The sequence below is a fragment of the Odocoileus virginianus genome, chromosome 28 (genome assembly GCF_023699985.2).
Source record: "Odocoileus virginianus isolate 20LAN1187 ecotype Illinois chromosome 28, Ovbor_1.2, whole genome shotgun sequence".
Taxonomy (NCBI): Eukaryota; Metazoa; Chordata; class Mammalia; order Artiodactyla; family Cervidae; genus Odocoileus; species Odocoileus virginianus.
Window position 1 is genome coordinate 36481353 of NC_069701.1, and position 18023 is coordinate 36499375.

The 18023-nt window shown below is 55.2% G+C and overlaps 2 protein-coding genes across 4 annotated transcripts; one reads left to right on the forward strand and one right to left on the reverse strand.

Annotated features, from left to right (window-relative positions):
* Positions 1-543: 543 nt before the first annotated feature.
* On the reverse strand, positions 544-12461 carry BAD (BCL2 associated agonist of cell death). Of its 2 annotated transcripts, none has more exons than XM_020903270.2 (4): positions 12371-12461; positions 11540-11734; positions 1608-1801; positions 544-1041 (listed from the first exon to the last, which is right to left on the reverse strand). In XM_020903270.2, exons 2-4 carry the CDS (start codon positions 11724-11726, stop codon positions 916-918), a joined length of 507 nt encoding a protein of 168 aa, XP_020758929.1. In that variant the 5' UTR covers positions 11727-11734; positions 12371-12461; the 3' UTR covers positions 544-915. The 2 variants fall into 2 exon arrangements, with proteins under 2 accessions (XP_020758929.1, XP_020758927.1); XM_020903268.2 differs by lacking the exon at positions 12371-12461 and adding an exon at positions 12014-12122.
* Positions 12462-12637: 176 nt separating this feature from the next.
* On the forward strand, positions 12638-16583 carry GPR137 (G protein-coupled receptor 137). 2 transcript variants are annotated; one of them, XM_070457559.1, is made up of 8 exons: positions 12638-12726; positions 13819-14197; positions 14281-14330; positions 15031-15256; positions 15370-15519; positions 15645-15773; positions 15888-16003; positions 16299-16583. In XM_070457559.1, exons 2-8 carry the CDS (start codon positions 13841-13843, stop codon positions 16456-16458), a joined length of 1188 nt encoding a protein of 395 aa, XP_070313660.1. In that variant the 5' UTR covers positions 12638-12726; positions 13819-13840; the 3' UTR covers positions 16459-16583. The 2 variants fall into 2 exon arrangements, with proteins under 2 accessions (XP_070313660.1, XP_020758926.1); XM_020903267.2 differs by lacking the exon at positions 12638-12726 and having other exon boundaries at positions 12773-14197.
* The last annotated feature ends 1440 nt before the right edge of the window (positions 16584-18023 follow it).

An 18023-nucleotide genomic window follows, 5' to 3' on the forward strand; every position in this document is an offset into this window, starting at 1 on the left:
AGCTCTGGCTAGTCTGTAGGGGGCGCCAATAAATCTTTCTGGAATTGAGCTCTCAGCTGGCTCCCAGGGCCTGGTGAAGCTTCTCTGGTTCCCTAGCGATCCCTCTACTCACAGCTCTGGGCCGAGCCTTCCGTCCCCTCCCCCGCCCGATGTGTGTTCTGCCAGTTCCCTGAGGAGCGCTGGCCCCAGGCCGGCCACACAGTAGCTGCTCAAAAGGACTGACCCAAATAGGAGCAAATGACCCTCCCTGGGGGACGGCGGCACGGTTTGCAGTGCGTGGAATTCCAGCGGCCAGCCGGCCTGCAGTTCTCAATTACCATATTAGAGATAAGGACCTGGATGTCCCCGAAGCCCGATCTCGCTCCGCCTCCCGGAGTCCAGGCGGCCGTAGCCCTGCTCGCCGCCTCAACGCCTCCCTAATGTCGGCCGCAAGAGCCTCAGTTTCCCTCATACGTAAAGCGGGGACATCTTTTGAAATTCTTGTCAGTGCTAGCGCTCTCTCCGCCCGAGAAGCCCCAGGCGACAGACAGAGGAGACTCCACGGCACAGACGTGGGGTTTATTAGCATCTTAGTATCGGGAGTAGGTCCGCAGCGTTACCGCGGAGGAAAGGGTTCCAGCGAAGTTAGGGTTAATCTCGGCTCGCAACTAGCGCAGGCGCCTGGGGCGGCCCAGCGCCGGGGCGGGGTCACGGGGCCGCTTCCGGCAGGTAAGGGCGGAAAAACTTCCAACTTCCGATGGGGGCCGAGCCCCTCCGTGGTCCTCGCACACACCGGAAGGGGACCGGGCTCTGGGTCAGACCTCAGTCTTCCGAAAAACCGAGCCTCCTTTTACATAAAGCCTGCAGAAAATCTTCCGCCCGCTCCCAAGATGGCCACCAGCAGCGGTTGGGAGATTCGGGATGCGGGGCGGAAGGTCATTGGGAGGGGGCGGAGCCTCCTCTCCCCAAGTTCCGGCTCAACCAGGACTGGAGGAAGCGCGTCCAGCTGGGGCTTTGTCGCATCTGCGTCGCCGTGCCCGCGCTCTTCGGGCGAGGAAGCCCCTTCAGGGTGGGAAGAAAAAAGGGTAGAATGAATTAGCTTATTCTGGCAGCCCGAATCAAGGCCCCTCCGCTTACGGAACCCCACCACCAAGTGAGATCCCGGAGGAGACAAAAGACCGTAGATCCTAACAGGCCTTGTACCAAGAGGTCTCCTGACTACTAAGCATGGTCCCTCCATGTTGCGGGCAGAAAGAGAGAACGCCTAGGATCCTGTAAGCGCCAGAGCCGGAGACTTAGCACCTGGAAGATGGGACCATAATTTGAAAATGAAAGAAGTGGTTCGGAAATTGAGGCCAAGAACCCAGATATCCGAAAGGGGTCGGCTAGGAGCACAAATGCCTCGCGCTCTGGGGACTTGGGGAACCCAGGAGCCTTGGCCTGCTGGAGCAGGGTCAGATCTCCGAATACCCTGGAACTCGGCAAGGGTCTGGCTGGAGTTCCGAAAGGAGCCAAGGAGCCCCGAGACGGAAATTCCAACGTGCACTGGAACAGCCCAGTGGGAGGAGGTCCGGGAGCACAGGTCCCGGTGTGGCCCGGGACTGCGGGGCACTTCAGCCGGCCCTCACCTTGAAGGAGACGTGAAACTCGTCGCTCATCCTCCGGAGCTCGCGGCCATATCGCTGTGCAGCCCAGAGGTTGGGGGGCGCCGAACGCGAGCGGCCCCTGAAGGGGCCGAGATCCTCCTCCTCCGTCCCTTCATCATCCTCTGACCCCGCGGGGTAGGAGCTGTGACGACTCCGGGTCTCCACAGCCCCAGTGCCTGCAGAGAAGATCATACGGTGGGGATGACGTGAATCTCAACTCCTCTCGCATCCCCAGCCCTGCAGCAGTGTTAGTGAAGTTTCGAATTAACTTCTCATTAATCCCACAAATCTCAATTGAGCCCCAATAGTGGGCTAGACCCTTTGGCTCAGATGGTAAAGAATCTGCCTGCAATGCGGGAGATCTGGGTTCGATCCCACTGGAGAAGGGAAAGGCTACCCACCCCAGTATTCTTGCCTGGAGAATCCTACGGACAGAGGAGCCTGGCGGGCTACAGTCCTGTGGGGTTGCAGAGTCACTTTCAACGGACCAGACCTTTCGTTTATAAAATGACTTCACCTCTGTGCTTGGTACAGAATAAGGGCATAAATAGTAGTTAGAGCTATGAGTGTAAGATCCTGAGGCTTCCCAGCAATTCCCTGGGAGGTTAACTCTTTCATCAGCTCTAGTCCCCTGCAGAGGAAATCAGTCTCCTGGTTAAGGAGGCACCCCAACCAAACCAGACAGGGTTGAACCCCACCTCCGCAGGTGACCAGCTGGGGCCCATTTGTTTCACTGTTGTGACCTACAGACCTAGGAGCCCTTTGAGAACAAGAACCTGTCAGCATATCTGTACCTCCCACAGCACTCACTTTGAACAAAGTGTCCAGAAAGTTCTGTTGACTTTTTATGATAACACTTATGGAGCACCTACTAGGTCCTGGGCATTACCTCATTATCCTCCTAAGCATGCCAAGAGGTAAGTATTAATATTGCTTCCATGGTGTAGATGAAAAGACAGAGGCTTGGAGAGGATAAGACTTGCCCTGAGTGACACAGCTGGGAAGCTCTGAGGTCTGAAGCCCCTACAGGTTTGTTGGAATCCAGAGTCCAGTGATAATCCATTGAGCTACACGTCTTTGTCCAGCCACCCTTCAACTCCCTGAGCCTGTGTCTTCACCTCTTTATGGGGATAAACCTAGTTCTTAATGCCAGTGACTGCCTCACATAAAGAGCGTGAAAATCCTTTGTAAGCTGAAAGTGTGTGATGGATCCTTATTCAAAGAGGTGTGTCCTGAGTTTGTCTGCCTTTTGCATGTGTTCCATCCCCCAAATTCCTGTCAACCCCACCCTTGTACCCAGACCAACAAAGACCTAGAACACTCCCAGGAGCATAAATCCAGAGCTGGATTGAAAGACAGGCATGGAACAAGTGCATGGGAACAGCATCCACAGCAAGGTATGACTGTCAGGGAGGCATTCTAGAGAAAGTATGATCTAGGCCAGGTCTTGAAGCCAGGGGTAAACTGTCTCATCCTCTCCTGAAGGCCTGTGGGCCAGCTCCAGGGCTGGAGCCTCCAAGGGTCCCAGCTCCAAATACAGGGCTGGAAAAGCCAAGAAAAGAAGAGGGGGCTGGATCCAGAAAGGCCTAGGCCAAGAGGGTGGCTGGAATTCCTAAACTTCACCAAAGCCTGGGCTCAGGTAGGCAGGGACACCATAAAGCCTTTGAGGAACGATGTGGCAGTGGGGAACAGGCAGCTAAATCAGCAGTCCAGATTGGGGCCGGGTGGGGCTAAGGAGTTGAGGGCAGCAAGAGCCCTGATGAGAACAGGCCTGTCTGCAGAGGACTCTCCAGTTCCATGGGCATCAGGACAGAAGTTCCCACCTCCACCACGTTCCTGCTTTGTGACCTTGGGCCCTTTCTTTTTAATCCCTTGGGGCCTCGGTGGTGTCCTCTGTGAAATGGGGGCAGCCCCCAGGAGCCCCATGAGGACAGATGACACAGAGAAAGAACGCTGTCGTGCCTTTTTCATGTCCTGAAGCCTCCCATCTTCCCAGTGTGACAGAGGCCGAGTTTTCCCTATTTTACACACGAGGAAATAGAAGCACGAGAGGTTAGGAACTTGCGAAGGGTCACACAGCTGGCACAGCCTGCTTGGTCGCTTAAATGCTCAGGAACTATCAGCTATTATTCTACTTTACTAGCACTAAGAACCCACACAACCTCCACACTTGACAGATGCAGGGCCCAATGGTCAGAAGGCAAGTGACTAGTAGGTAGGCACTTGGTCTGGGCCCTGCCCTCTTGCCTAGGAATCAGCACAAGCAGAACAGCAGCCCTCCCGGTGTCAGGCTGGCAGTATGCTTCCTGTATATTAATTCCTTATGTCCTCACCACGTCTTGTGAGGAAGGTTACTCACTGGCCCCATTTTACAGAAGAGAAAACTAAGGCATAGTAAGTAACTTGTCCAAAGTCACAGCTAGTCAGTGACAGATTCCAGCCCAACTAGTCTGCCTCCTGGGTCTGTGTATTTAACTCTCACACCCCGGCTCGCTTCAGCAGCACCGTGGGCCTAATGTGACTGCCAGCCCTACCAGGAGCCTACCCATGGGGTGGGGATTTTTACTGAAGCCATGAATTAACGCCAAGCCAGCCATTGTCAAAATAACACTCAAATGTGTAAACTGAACATTTAAGTGTCCTATTTACTAGGGAAAAAATCAGTACTTTTCTGTGAACTTCCTAGGGGAGCAGACATGCCTATCCACTCCATCCATCCAACCTTCAATCAGCGGTCACTCCTTCATGCCCCTAGATAGTGCAGAGGTGTCCTCTCCCAGTCTTGGGAAGGAAAGGAGGAATGAGGAGGCGTGGTTTCTGTGGCCTCTGGTTGTGAGCATGGGTGGGTGGCCAGGCCTGTCCTCTCTGCCATCCTTCCAGAGTGCCTGCCTGGGGCTGGGTGGGGAAGTGGGAGGGGCCTATGGCTGGAGGTGTCCTGAGCCCCAAGCTTTAAATCCTTTACTCACTGGCTTTCTGGGTAAGTGGGTGGGGCTGCACACATCCACATTCCCGCTCCTGTGAGCATCCTTGCACACTTCGTTAAAATAGTGCTGTTCCAGACAGCTGGCGGCAGTGAGACTGTGCCATCAGGCAGGGTTGGGTTTGGATCCTGCTCTACCATGTGGGTGGTTCACATGTTGCTCAACTTCAGCAGGAGAGCAGCTCGGCGCTCTGCCCTGAGTAGGCATGCGGCCTGTCCTGTCTCAGCCTAGGTTTCCTGTGTCCCCTAAAGCCATTTGGGGTAGGAAAGCCCCTTACTGGCATGTAGAGAACATACCCCTGCCTTGCTCAGAGCTGAGAAAATCAGAAAACACGCTAAAGCAGACGCTGGAAAATGTTTCCTGTAAAGGGTCAGAGAGGAAATATTTTGGGCATTGCAGGCCATGTAGTCTGTCACAACTACTCAACACTGGCCGTGGCTTGAAAGAAGCCATAAACAATATACAAGTGCTTGTGCACTGCTGCGTTCCCCTAAAACTGTATTTGGAACACTGAAATAAAGTACTGTTCTTTGGAGTTCTGTCAACTGTTTAAAAGTGTCAAAAAAAAAAGTGTCAAAATCATTCTTAGCTCACAGGGTATACAACAAAGAGGGATTTAGCCTTTGGCTGTGGTTTGCCAACCTCTGCTCTAAACCCAACTATGTCTGTCCTCTGCCTAAAACCTTCAATGGCTCCCTGTTGCCTATGAGATAAACTCCAAGCTGCTGGGCATGGCCCCCAGGGCCGTTATATTCTGGTTCCAGCCTGCACTCCCTTGTCTGCCATCAGGGGGGCGTTGGTTACTCATGTCTCCCTATTCCCTCTAAATGGATGGCAGTGCCCAGGTCTGCTCAGGGCCTGGGCCAACTCACTGCAACAACTGCAGTAATAGTAAGAACAGCAGACCCTCCTCTGTGCTAGGCACTGTTTCTAAGCATTTTTCCTGTATGAATGCATCCGATTCTCATGACAACACAATGAGGGACTACTTCTAGTCCCATTTTACTGGGATAAAAAAACTGAGGCACCCAATATTTATGGCAGCACCATTTACAATAGCCAAGATACGGAAGCAACCTAAATGTCCAACAGAAGAAGGGATAAAGGTTTCCTTGGTAGCTCAGGTGGTAAAAAATCTGCCTGGCAACACAGGAGACCTGGGTTCGATCTCTGGGTCAGGAAGATTCCTTGGAGAAGGAAATAGCAACCCACTCCAGTATTCTTGTCTGGAGAATTCCATGGACAAAGAAGATGCGGTATATATAAACAATGAAATACTATGCGGCCATTTAAAAAAAAAGTGAAACAATGCCATTTGCAGCAACAAGGATGGGCCTAGAGATTATCACACTAAGTGAAGTCAGACAAAAATATGGAATCTAAAAAATGATACAGGGAAAATAAATGATACAGGAGACTTCCCTGGTGGTCCAGTGGTTAAAATTCAATGCAGGGGGCGTAGGTTTGATCCCTAGTGGGGGAACTAAGATCCCAAAGGCCTCCTGGTGTGGCCAAAAACAAAACAAAACAAAACAAAAAGTGATACAAATCAACTTATTTACAAACTTGAAATAGACTCAGACATAGAAAACAAACTGCCTCCTGGTGCTGCCAAAAACAAAACAAGACAAACAAAAAATGATACAAATGAGTTTACTTGTAAAACAGAAATAGACTCAGACATAGAAAACAAATTTATGATTACCACAGGGGAAAAAAGGGGAATGGGGGTGGGGAGGATTAATTAGGGCTTTGGGATTTCTTTTTTTTTTCTTTTTTTTTGCAGCACTGCATGGCTTATGAGATCTCAGTTCCCCAACCAGGGATTGAATGTAGGCCATGTCAGTGAAAGTGCTAAGTCCTAACCACTGGACCACCAGGGAATTCCCAGGACTTTCGGATTGATAGGTACACGCAGATGACACCACCCTTATGGCAGAAAGTGAAGAAGAGCTAAAGAGCCTCTTGATGAAAGTGAAAGAGGAGAGTGAGAAAGTTGGCTTAAAGCTTAACATTCAGAAAACTAAGATCATGGCATCTGGTCCCATCACTTCATGGCAAATAGATGGGGAAAGAGTGGAAACTGGCTGACTTTATTTTTTGGGCTCCAAAATCACTGCAGATGGTGATTGCAGCCATGAAATTAAAAGATGCTTACTCCTTGGAAGGAAAGTTATGACCAACTTAGACAGCATATTGAAAAGCAGAGACATTACTTTGTCAACAAAGGTCCATCTAGTCAAGGCTATGGTTTTTCCAGTGATCATGTATGGATGTGAAAGTTGGACTATAAAGAAAGCTGAGCACCGAAGAATTGATGCTTTTGAACTGTGGTGTTGGAGAAGACTCTTGAGAGTCCCTTAAACTACAAGGACATCCAACCAGTCCTTCCTAAAGGAGATCAGTCCTGGGTGTTCATTGGTAGGACTGAGGTTGAAGCAGAAACTCCAATACTTTGGCCACCTGATGCGAAAAGCTGACTCATTTGAAAAGACCCTGATGCTGGCAAAGATTGAGGGCAGGAGGAGAAGGGGACTACAGAGGATGAGATGGTTGGATGGCATCACCGACTCAATGGACATGGGTTTGGGTGGACTCCAGGAGATGGTGATGGATGGGGAGGCCTGGCGTGCTGTGGTTCATGGGGTTGCAAAGAGTCGGACACGACTGAGCAACTGAACTGAACTGTATATAAAGTAGATAAACAACAAGGATTTACTGTGCAGCACTGGGAACTACATTGAATATCTAGTAATAACATATTATGGAAAATAATCTGAAAGGGAATATATATACGCATATATATATATAACTGACTCACTTTGCTGTACACCGAAAACTAACATATCATTATAAATCAGCTTGGAGAAGGTCATGGCAACCGCCTCCACTATTCTTGCCTGGAGAATCCCATGGACAGAGCATTCTGGTGGGCTACAGTCCATAGGGTCACAAAGAGTCAGACACGACTGAGCAACTAACACTTTCACTTTCACAAATCAACTATGGACTTCCCATAGTTACCACTGGGCACTGGGTAAAGAATCTGCCTGCAATGTGAGAGACCTGGGTTCAATCCCTGGGTCGGGAAGATCCCCTGGAGAAGGGAATGGCAACCCGCTCCAGTATTCCTGCCTGGAAAATTCTATGAGCAGAGGAGCCTGGCAGACTACAGTCCAAGGGGCCACAAAGAGTCGGATATGACCGAGCACATAAATCAACTATACTTTAATTTAAAAAAAAAAAAAAAAAAAAGCTGGATTTGAACCCTGCAGTCTGGCCCGGGGCCTGGCACTGGGTTGATTTACTGACCGCGTGTCTCCATTCACGCACCAGCTGCTCCAGGCAGCTGGCTATGCACTGGACTGTCACAGCACACAAGGCGGCCACGGGCCTGCCCTGGAGACACACACGGTTCACCGCAGCAGGGGCTTGGAGGCAGGGAACATGAAGAGTGACAGCACCCTGCCCCTGCAGAGGGGGGCAGTGGCCCTGCGGTTCTGGCAGGTTATGGGCACCTGTGGGTCTTTCAAGGAGAACCACTTGCTTTTTAGATGTTGAAAACTAAGTCGAAAGGAATCCAGGGCAGGTCTCTTGCATCCCTTGCAAGGCTTGTCATGGCTGGGCCTGGAGCTGGGGTAGGCATCCCCTTGGCTTATTGCTGCTTCAGTCCATTTTCCCTCTCTCCTCCCCAAATCTAGTTTCCTGGGCTGTGCCACCTTTCCCCCTTGGGGCCTCAGGTGCCCCCCCACCCACAGGATGGGCCCCTAGTGGGTGCAGGAGGTTTTGCTGCTCCTATTTCATTCACTCATAGCACAGAAATGGTCCTTTCCAGCTCCCTGCCTTGGCACCCCAGCTCTGATGATGCCAAGCTCCTCACACTTCGCCAGCTTACACTGGATACAAGCCAAGCCCCACACTGCCTCCCTCCCTGGGCTGATACCAACACAGCCCTGGTTAAGGCCAACTCCTAGCCCGTTCCCACATGCACCTGGGTGGCCAGCATGGCTGAAGAAAAGCTCAGCTGTGCCACCTCTGTTGAAATTCATGGTCACAAGACCCAGTGGCCCCCCGAGGTGCCCAGCACACCTTCCAACTCCATACTCTGGGCCAGACAACTACTTCAAACCTACTCTTCCTTCTCTCGGCCTCAACCTCCACCACTCTCCCCACCTTCACTCCTGGCTCAGGACCTGGCTTCCTTTCACTAAGAAATTGGAAGCATCCATGAGAGAACCATCTGCTGGTTCCCACGAGGTATCTCCTTGCCCTCCTCCACCCCTCCACTGCACTCAGCTGAGCTACCCCTGCCCTGAACACCAGACCACTCTCTCCTACTCAAGGACACCTCTCAGTAAGCTTCCTTTCTCCCCTGCATCCTCCAGTATTTTCCTCCTTCCTGGATTACTCCATCAACTTATAAACATGCTCTTTCAGGAATTCCTTGGCGGTTAAGACTCCACGCTTCCACTGCAGGGAGCATGGGTTCGATTCCTGGTCAGGGAAGTAAGACCGTCCAAGCCACATGGTACAGCCAAAAAAAAAGAACCTCTTTTTTTTTCTTTTTCCTTTTTATCTTAAGTAATAAAACAATCCTTCCTTGACTCTCCTTGGGCCTTCAGGTGTCCCTGGCTCCTCTGTTCCTCTTTGCCAGAGCTCAGCTGCCAAGAGCGGGCTCTCCTTTCTACCTCCAATTCTCTTCCCATCATCCCTCTGCACTCTCCACCCAAGCTGCCCCGACCTTAAGTCCAGTCCAGCGCTCCACTCCCAGCCCTCCTCCAGCAGCCCTCAAAGGAGCATCACCCAGTTCAACACTCCCCTCCCTACCAGGTGGCTCCCTCCTTCTCAGACCCCAGTGCAGGCTTCTCCACTTCTGCTGCCCGCTGCAGCCTTAGAGCTCCAGACTCAGCCCAAGCTCTACCCTGTCTACACTGTCTCCCGGGGCCCACAGTACACTTCATCATCAATGGCCAACTCCCACATGTATCTATCCCTACTAGAAATCTCCACCTGGATGCCCCAAAGGCACCTCTAACCTAATCTGGCCTGAGCAGGGCTCCTGATCTCACCCCACACCTTCTCAGTTCCACCTCAGTTAAGAGCGACTCCATCCTTCCAGGTGCCCAGGCCATCCTCTTTGGGCCTCACACATTTGTCTATCAGCAAATCACACCAGCTCTACCTTCAAAAGAAACCCAGAGTCCAGCTCTAATACTTACCACTTCCACCACCACCACGCTCGCACCGGCTACCCTCCTCCCCTGTGGCACCACCCCTACCTTTGCCCATTGGAGACCCGTCTTCACCCAGGGGCCCTGGTGATTCTCTGGAGGTCCAAATCAGATCAAAGTCCTCCAGGTTTTCACTCAACCTGAAAGCCAGAGCCCTGACCTGGGCCTTCAAGGCCCCGCCCATCAGCCCCTCCCCTCCCCTGAACTCCGGAGTAGTCTCCAAGCCCCTCCCCTCACTGCCCTCAAGGTCTTTGCATTTGCCCTGCCCTCCCCCTTGGTGAAGGAAATGGCAACCCACTGCAGTATTCTTGCCTGGAACATTCCATGGACAGAGGAACCTGGAGGGCTACAGTCCATGGGGTAGCAAGAGTCGGACATGATTTAGCAACTAAACCACCAACACCAAGGCCCACCCTGACCACCTCAGTTCAAATCACTCCATCCAGCCCCCAGCACTCCGGATTCCAAAGAGAAAGTCAAGGGTATGTCACTTAAGGCATCACCTTCTAACGCACTGGTCTGTTTGTTTCTTTCTTTGTGGCTTGTCTCCCCCTATCTTCTAGAATGTAGGAGACCCACAAGGGCAAGAGCTTCTCTTCTAGTCCCTGATGAACCCCTGGCAGCTAGAACACACATTCAGTGCTTGACACAGAAGATGGGAAGGGACAGGCAGGTACAGAGTGGAAAGCAGTTTCAAGCAGAAAAACTCCAAGTGCAAAAATCTCGAAGTTAAAGAAAGCCTGTGGAGTTCAGTGTGACATACAGCAGGTTGGGGGGTGAGGTGGGGTCTTTTTCTTTTAATTTTTTTTTATCCTTAATAACTGAATATCAACGTTTCTTTCTTTCTTTCTTTTTTTTTTTTTTTTTTTGACTGTAATCCTAGTTCCCTGACCAGGCATTGAACCCCAGGGTCCTGGGCAGTGAAAGCACTCAGTGTTAACCACTGGACCACCAGGGAACTCCCTGGGGTAGGGGTATTAATAAGCCTTCCTGCTCCTGAAAATGGAAGGGTGTCACATCGGCAGCAGTTAAGGGACAGGAGTTGTGTTTTCAGAAGATTTCTGTGGTTGTTCCAGGTGCCAAGGCTTGTACTGGGCACCCAGGTGGTAGGGAGTACTAAGACATGGCCGCTTCCCTCCAGGGCCCATCCCTCCATCTCAGCTGGGTCTCCCTTGGTAGATATGGAGGACAGCTGATGCTTTCCCAGTCCCACACAAACCCGCTGCCTGGTAGGGCTGTCTGCCTCTTGGGATTACCTGGCCCTGGCAATGTCAAGGACAGCCTTGACATTGGGTGTGAGCCATAGGGCGGGAAAGAACAGAGCCTGGGGCAAGGCAGCACAGAGTCTTTGAGCCCAAAGGAAATGCCGAGTGAGTGTCACCTTAGGCAAGTCATTTCCCCTTTCTGGTGGCCTCTCGGTGATTCCGTTCTGGTCCTATGCTAAGAGCTACATACTTGGAGCATTTACTGAACACCAGCTCTATAATTAAGTGCTTCTAAGGTATGTCTGTTAATCTTCCTCACAGCACTACAAGGGTGGTGATGAACTGCTGTTTTACAGAAGAGGAAACTGAGGTGCAGAGCAGTGAGGGACTTACTCAACCCCCCCCACCCCGAGTGTGATGTGGCTGGGGTGCAGAGAGCTACTGGGCTGGAGGCAAGCTGGACAGGCAGGTGGTTGTTGGGGAGGGGGGTTGCCTACCTCCATGGTGGCTGCTGCCGGCCGGCTGCCCCTGCTGGTGATCAGCTTCCCCCAGGAGGCCTGGGGCTGTTAGCCAGTGCTTACTGAGACCTGGGGGCCTGTCCCCTGTGGGGCTGGGGCCCAGGCCCCTATCTGCAGGGCTGGAGTCTTCCTGCTCACTCTGCTCAAACTCTGGGATCTGGAACATGCTCTGGGCTGCGGGGGGGCAAGATGGCAGGTAATTAGAGAACAGCTGGGGCTAAGGGTGGCTGGCAGGGTTGGGGGCACAGGTGTCCCTGGCTCCCTCTCCCAAGTCAGCACCCCAGGTTCACCCTGCCTCCCCGGCGCACATCTGTCCGTTGAGTCTGGCCCGGCAGGAAGCTCGACTTATCCACCCAGGATCTAAAACTCTCAGCCCTGGGGCTGGAGAGAAGCCTCAGGCCCCTGCCCAGGCTTCGGCCAGACCCTCCCGCGGTAACGTCACACAGATCTCACCCCAAGCCCGATAACGAGGCCCCTGACCCGGGCCCGCCGCGTCCCTCTAGCAAAAAGAGAGCCCGGCCCTAGTTGCCTGGGTAACGGAAACTGTCACCGACCCGGCCCAATCAGTTCTTGAAATGTCACTAGCTGGCCAGCAGGCGGGGCCACTCCCCGGGGCCCCGCCCACTGCCTTCCTCCTGAGTCCCTTCTACGTCTCCGGATGCTCAGCTCCCGACTTCCTTAGGCTTTGGGCGTTGTGGGAGCCACTGAGGGATTCTCCGGGGTCCCCATTTGGGAGCCAGCTCCTGCTGACAAGTCCTTCAGCCCCTCTGGGACTTAATTCCCACTCCTGTAAAATGGGGATAATGACACCTCTTTCAGGAGTCAGTGATCCTTGTAAACTGGGCGGTGATTACTGTGGGTGAAAGCACTTCGCAAAGCCGTAATCGAAGCTCAGCCGTCGGAGGCAACTGTTGTTGCTGTCGTCACTGCTCCATCCGAACCGGGTGACCGGCTCGGGAAGCACCCCTCCCTCCTCCCCGCGGTGGAAACCTCGCATCGCCCGCGTCAGGGGCGCCACTCCCCGCGCCAACTCGGGGGCACTAGAGATAAGCGAGGGAGCCTCCACCCGGGGCAGGATGACTGCCCCGGCGCAGAAGGGAAAGGGGCCCCTAAGAGGGTGACAATAGGACTCGCGGAGGCCTCGCGCCTGGCAGACCGCAGGCCAGGTGAGCGGGAAACGCCCCCAGCCAGGGAATGGGCGGGAGGGCTCGCGCGGGACGCGGCGACCCCGCGGGTTAAGGCCCGGGGGCGGGGCCCGGAGGCCATCTTGGCTGAGGGCGGAAGTTTCCCTCAGAGGCCGAGTGAAGGGAAGTCGTTACCGCCCCGGGTCGGCGGCACAATCTCGATTTGGGAATGGGGAAGAGAAGCATGGGAATCGCCAGCTTCCCATGGAAGCGAGGGCCGGTAGCTCCGGGCAATGCCCACCCGGGCGCTGGCCGGATGCGGCGCAGCCGGAACGTCAAGGCCGCTCGCCGCCTCTAGTAACCCCTGGCGCCCGGCGGTGGCGCAAGTCGCGCCAATTCTCGAACAGCTCCGCGCCGGGCGCGGCGCGGGCCTGCGTAGCCAGGACCAGACCCTGAGCAATTTGCGTTGCGAACAGCGGCCGCGCAGGCGCAGGAGGGGGCGGAGCAGCGGGAGCCGGGGAGCCTGAGCCCCGGGTCCCAGCGACCGGAGCCGGCTCCCCCAGCTGCGGCCTGAGGACCGGGCGTCGGCCTCCTCCCGCCCCCCCGCGGCTGGAGAGTGGACGCAGTGGGGGGTGGGGTGGGTCAGCGTCCGGAATCCCGAGGACGGAAGGCAGAGGCCCTCCCCATCCGGATTGTTGGAGGGGAGAGAGCCCTCTAGTTTGGGGAGGGGGAGAGCCAGACGTTGAGCGTCCCCAGCAGCAGCCGCTGCTCTGAACAGACTGGCGTTGGCCGGCTCTCCCCCTCCTGCCGGGACGACTACAGCGACCGAGGCCAGGGACCCCCTCTCCTTCGGCCTCTGCACCCTCATCCCCCCATCCCCGGCTTTGAGGCTGGCCCGGAGAGGAGTACTCCCCACTTTGCCACCCGCCTCTGCCCTGGAGAGGAAGGGCTGTCTTTCCACACCCGGGAGTGAGGGACCCAGGTTGCCCGTGCCCCGCAAAGGCAAGGGGCCCTCTGTCGAGGGGTGGAGGGGCCGGCCAACCACCACTTCTTTCCGCCTGAGCACCCTACAACTCCCACCCCTCCGTATTTATTTCCCTGGCGCCCTGCCGGCCCCTCCATCTCTGTCTTCAGGGTTCAGGCCTCCCTCCCTGACATGGAGAGTAACCTGTCTGGCTTGGTGCCTGCTGCTGGGCTGGTACCTGCGCTGCCGCCCGCCGTGACCCTGGGGCTGACTGCGGCCTACACCACCCTGTACGCCCTGCTCTTCTTCTCCGTCTATGCCCAGCTCTGGCTGGTGCTCCTGTATGGGCACAAGCGTCTCAGCTATCAGACGGTGTTCCTGGCGCTCTGTCTGCTCTGGGCTGCCCTGCGTACCACCCTCTTCTCCTTCTACTTTCGAGACACACCCCGAGCCAACCATCTGGGGCCCCTGCCCTTTTGGCTTCTCTACTGCTGTCCTGTCTGCCTGCAGTTCTTCACACTGACGCTCATGAACCTCTACTTTGCTCAGGTAACCATGGTGATGGGTGGGGGTGGGCCCCTGGGGTAGCAAGCCCCAGGGCCCCAAAGAATAATGGGCCTCTCTGCCCCCAGGTGGTGTTCAAAGCCAAGGCAAAGCGTCGGCCAGAGATGAGCCGAGGCTTGTAAGTACTGGTGGGCTCAGTCAGGGGCAGGGAAGCCCAGTGTCCATTCCTTCCCCCCTGGTAGGGCTGAGGGGAGTACAACCCAGGATGCTTGGGGAAGGCTTGGGAACACTAGGCATCTGGTGCAGATGGCTCTGCAGAGGTGTTACATATGTGAAGCTCAACTATAATAAAAACCACTGAAATATGGTGAATGGAGAGGATACCAGTGTCATCCACGATGGAGGAAGAGCTGGAGGCTCCGGCCCTCGGAAGCTCCAAAGGGCACTTCTGGGTGACCTTGGGTAGTGATAACTCCTGTCCTTTGTACAACATCTCGCAGTTTATTAAGAGCTTTCACAGACACCTTTAATTTTTACAACTTACCTTCGAAGCTGATGTGTCCCCATTTGAGAGATGAAGACACTGAGGCCCACCAAGGTTAAGGAACATGTTCAAGGTCGCACACCTGGCAGGAGGTAGAGCCAGGGCTTAAACCCAGATTTCTGACTCCCAATCCAGGGCTCTTTCTGCTGTACCACAGCTGTCAGTCATCTTCTGACCTCTTGAGCCTCAGTTTCCTCATCTGTAAACCCGGAGGAGTGGGGTTCAGACTGGGTGGCCTGAGGTTCTGACTGACACCCGGGTCTCCTGGGAAGGGTTGGGTGGTTGGGGAGTGGCAAGGGTGGTCGCCTGGGGCTGACTCTGCTGTGGGCCGCAGGCTGGCTGTCCGAGGGGCCTTCGTGGGGGCCTCGCTGCTCTTTCTGCTGGTGAATGTGCTGTGCGCGGTGCTGTCCCGCCGGCGCCGGGCACAGCCCTGGGCCCTCCTGCTGGTGCGTGTCCTGGTGAGCGACTCCCTGTTTGTTATCTGCGCACTCTCTCTTGCCGCCTGCCTCTGCCTTGTGGCCCGGCGGGCCCCCTCCACCAGCATCTACCTGGAGGCCAAGGTAGGGCCACAAGCGCTGATGCCTGGGTGTCTTTGGGGTGTTCAGGGTCTTCAGAGTAGAGACAAAGCTGGAACCTCCCCTCCCTAAGGGTCCCCTGTTGTCATCTGTGCCAGGGGACCAGTGTGTGCCAGGCAGCTGCAATGGGTGGCGCCATGGTCCTGCTCTATGCCAGCCGGGCCTGCTACAACCTGGCGGCCCTGGCCTTGGCCCCCCGGAGCCGGCTGGACACCTTCGATTACGACTGGTACAATGTCTCTGATCAGGTGGGCATTCGACACATCTGCCCCCTCCCCAGTAGCTGTGGCTCCTGGCCCCCAGCTAGCTTGGGTCCTGTCTGGGGGCCCCATTGGCACGACTGCAGATTGGCACAGCCCCTGCCTCCCCACAGGCGGACCTGGTGAATGACCTGGGGAACAAAGGCTACCTGGTGTTTGGCCTCATCCTCTTTGTATGGGAGCTGCTGCCCACCACCCTACTGGTGGGCTTCTTCCGGGTGCATCGGCCCCCACAGGACCTGGTGAGGGCCAGTGGAGAGGGGCGGCACTGGCGATCCCTGGGCTGGGTTCTGGGGGTGTGGGAGGCCAGTGGGGGGAGGCAGAAGGGAAGCATCAGTGGTGGCTCCCTTCCCTAGAGCACCAGCCGCATCCTCAACGGGCAGGTCTTTGGCTCGCGTTCCTACTTCTTCGACCGGGCACACTGCGAGGATGAGGGCTGCTCTTGGGAGCATAGCCGGGGCGAGAGCACCAGGTAGGAATCCTGGCCCCACCCGAGGACCTGGGGGCTCCCAGGTTGCTCCATCAAGCCATGGGGACCTAGAGCTGGGTGTTGCCACCCACCCCTGCCCGTGCCATGGTGTATACTGGGTGAGGTCCCCTCTGGTGTGCTGTTGCTGAAGTCCCCACCTAATCCCTCAAGATGCAGTTTGCCATAGTCAGAGAAGTCTGGGTCACTGAGCCCTGTTCTCAGTCTCTCTCCTCCCCCAACTCTTGTGACTGTGGTCCTAGTGACTGCTGGGGGGCTGACCCTGTTTCTCTGCCTACAGCATGTCAGGTAGCCTAGGCTCCAGCAGCTGGTATGGCACCATCGGGCGGGAACCAGGCTGGTGCGGAGGCAGCCAGACTCGGACCACGCCCCTGCTCTTCTCCCAGGTTCTGGGACCAGGCGGCCACCACCACAGTCTCTACTCCACCCCACAGACGTGATCTCCTTCATCTCCCCACAGAACACCCAACCCCCCAGCCCCTCCCACCCTAGACCCCTGTGCCAAGTTCATCTGCTGCTTCTTGCCCAGGATCCTGGGGGCTGTAGCTTCCCCAGGCCGGCTCCTTGCTACTCCTGTTGCAGTGAGCTTGTGCTGTCCCCTAGGATGGGGTGGCATGGCCCTGGCTGCCAGATGCTCACGGCGCCCTGGCATGACCCGCCACCTCCGCTTCCACTCCGGAGCCAGCTACCTCTCCTGCGTCTGCCACTCAATAAACAGTGTCTGTGCCCCAAGTCCCTTCGCTGTCCGTCAGTTGTCTGCTTGTGTTTCTCACACCATCATCCGCTCAGTCTAGGGCTGATTGGACCCTGGCCCTTGAAGGGGGCTACTGGGCTGGGCCGGGGTCATTTACCTCCCCTAAGGCTGGTGGGTAAGGAGAGGGATGAGCCTGCTTCCAAAGGAAAAAGAGACCAGAAGAACCCAGTCCCCGCTCCAGTCCCCTCCCTGCATGAACAATTGCTACTCTTCAGGAACTGCTTCAAGTGTCCCCTCCTTTATGAACCCTGCCACTTCCAGGTCAGGGAACTGTGTCCCTCCGCAACCCACCCCAGGTCCCTTGGCACTGTGACTGCATGGCTGTTATGCCTCGTGCTCTCAGTGGATCAGGGTTTCTAGAGACCCTGTTTCACTGTCTTTATGCCCAACCTGGCCTTCAGGTCCAGGAGTTAGTCCAGGACTGGTGGAGGAACAGCAGCGCCCATCTCCCTAGCCCGTGTAGATTTGGCCAGGCTGCCCCCACACAGTCTGCCTGGGGAGCCCCTTCCCTGACTGTCCCTGGTAGTGCAGTCGCTGCCCTCTGTAATCACAGGCCTTACAGATCTGTCCTCTGTCCCCTGGCCAGGAGTCATTTATCAGAGAATCATTTATCTCGCCCATATATCTAGCCACTTGGTCCAGTTCCTTGGACCTAGCACTGAGCCTGCCTTGAAACACTTCACCTGGGACTGTTCTGAGCCCCAAGCCTCAGTACCTCCAGAGATGGGCCTCTGAGACTCAAGAGAAGCAGCTCAAAGCTGGACAATCACTTTCAGTTGAAAGGGAAATTGCTGACATTTGTAGGGCACTCAATTGTGAATGCCAGGCTCTGTTTGGAGCATTTACAGATACCAACCTCGCTAATCCTCGGCACAGCATCCTGAGGTGATAATTAGTCATCCCTTTTCTGTAAGTGGGGACTGGGAGGCCTGGAGAATCTGGTCACCAGTCTAGGCCCCCTACTGTTAGGGAGTGGTCAGCCCTAGAGCCCATACTTAAAACCACCCAAGTGAAGGCTGAGGACCCCAGAGGAGGGGAGGGTCTTTGGCAAGATGAAAGTTGTTAAGAAGCAAGCAAGAGAAGAGGGGAGCTAAGTTCAGGGCCCTGCTGTTCAGACAGTGCGGGAGAAGTGCTGGCACCCCTTCTAGGCTGGGATGGGCATGGAACTGAGGAGCTAGGGATGGGGATACTGAAGTAGAGGCAGGCAGTGCCCAGCTTGATTTCTCAGAGCTTGGTCCCAACCCTACCTCG

Bases quoted from the DNA above. Each gene is read 5' to 3' on its own strand.
- BAD (XM_020903270.2), bottom strand. From the start codon at position 11,726: ATGTTCCAGATCCCAGAGTTTGAGCAGAGTGAGCAGGAAGACTCCAGC. The intron at 1,802-11,539 runs GTAGGCAACCCC...TCTTCTCTGCAG, and splicing joins CGGCAGCAGCCACCATGGAG to GCACTGGGGCTGTGGAGACC. The intron at 1,042-1,607 runs GTGAGGGCCGGC...CCCACCCTGAAG, and splicing joins AGTTTCACGTCTCCTTCAAG to GGGCTTCCTCGCCCGAAGAG.
- GPR137 (XM_070457559.1), top strand. From the start codon at position 13,841: ATGGAGAGTAACCTGTCTGGCTTGGTGCCTGCTGCTGGGCTGGTACCT. The intron at 14,331-15,030 runs GTAAGTACTGGT...TGTGGGCCGCAG, and splicing joins CCAGAGATGAGCCGAGGCTT to GCTGGCTGTCCGAGGGGCCT. The intron at 16,004-16,298 runs GTAGGAATCCTG...CTCTGCCTACAG, and splicing joins AGCCGGGGCGAGAGCACCAG to CATGTCAGGTAGCCTAGGCT.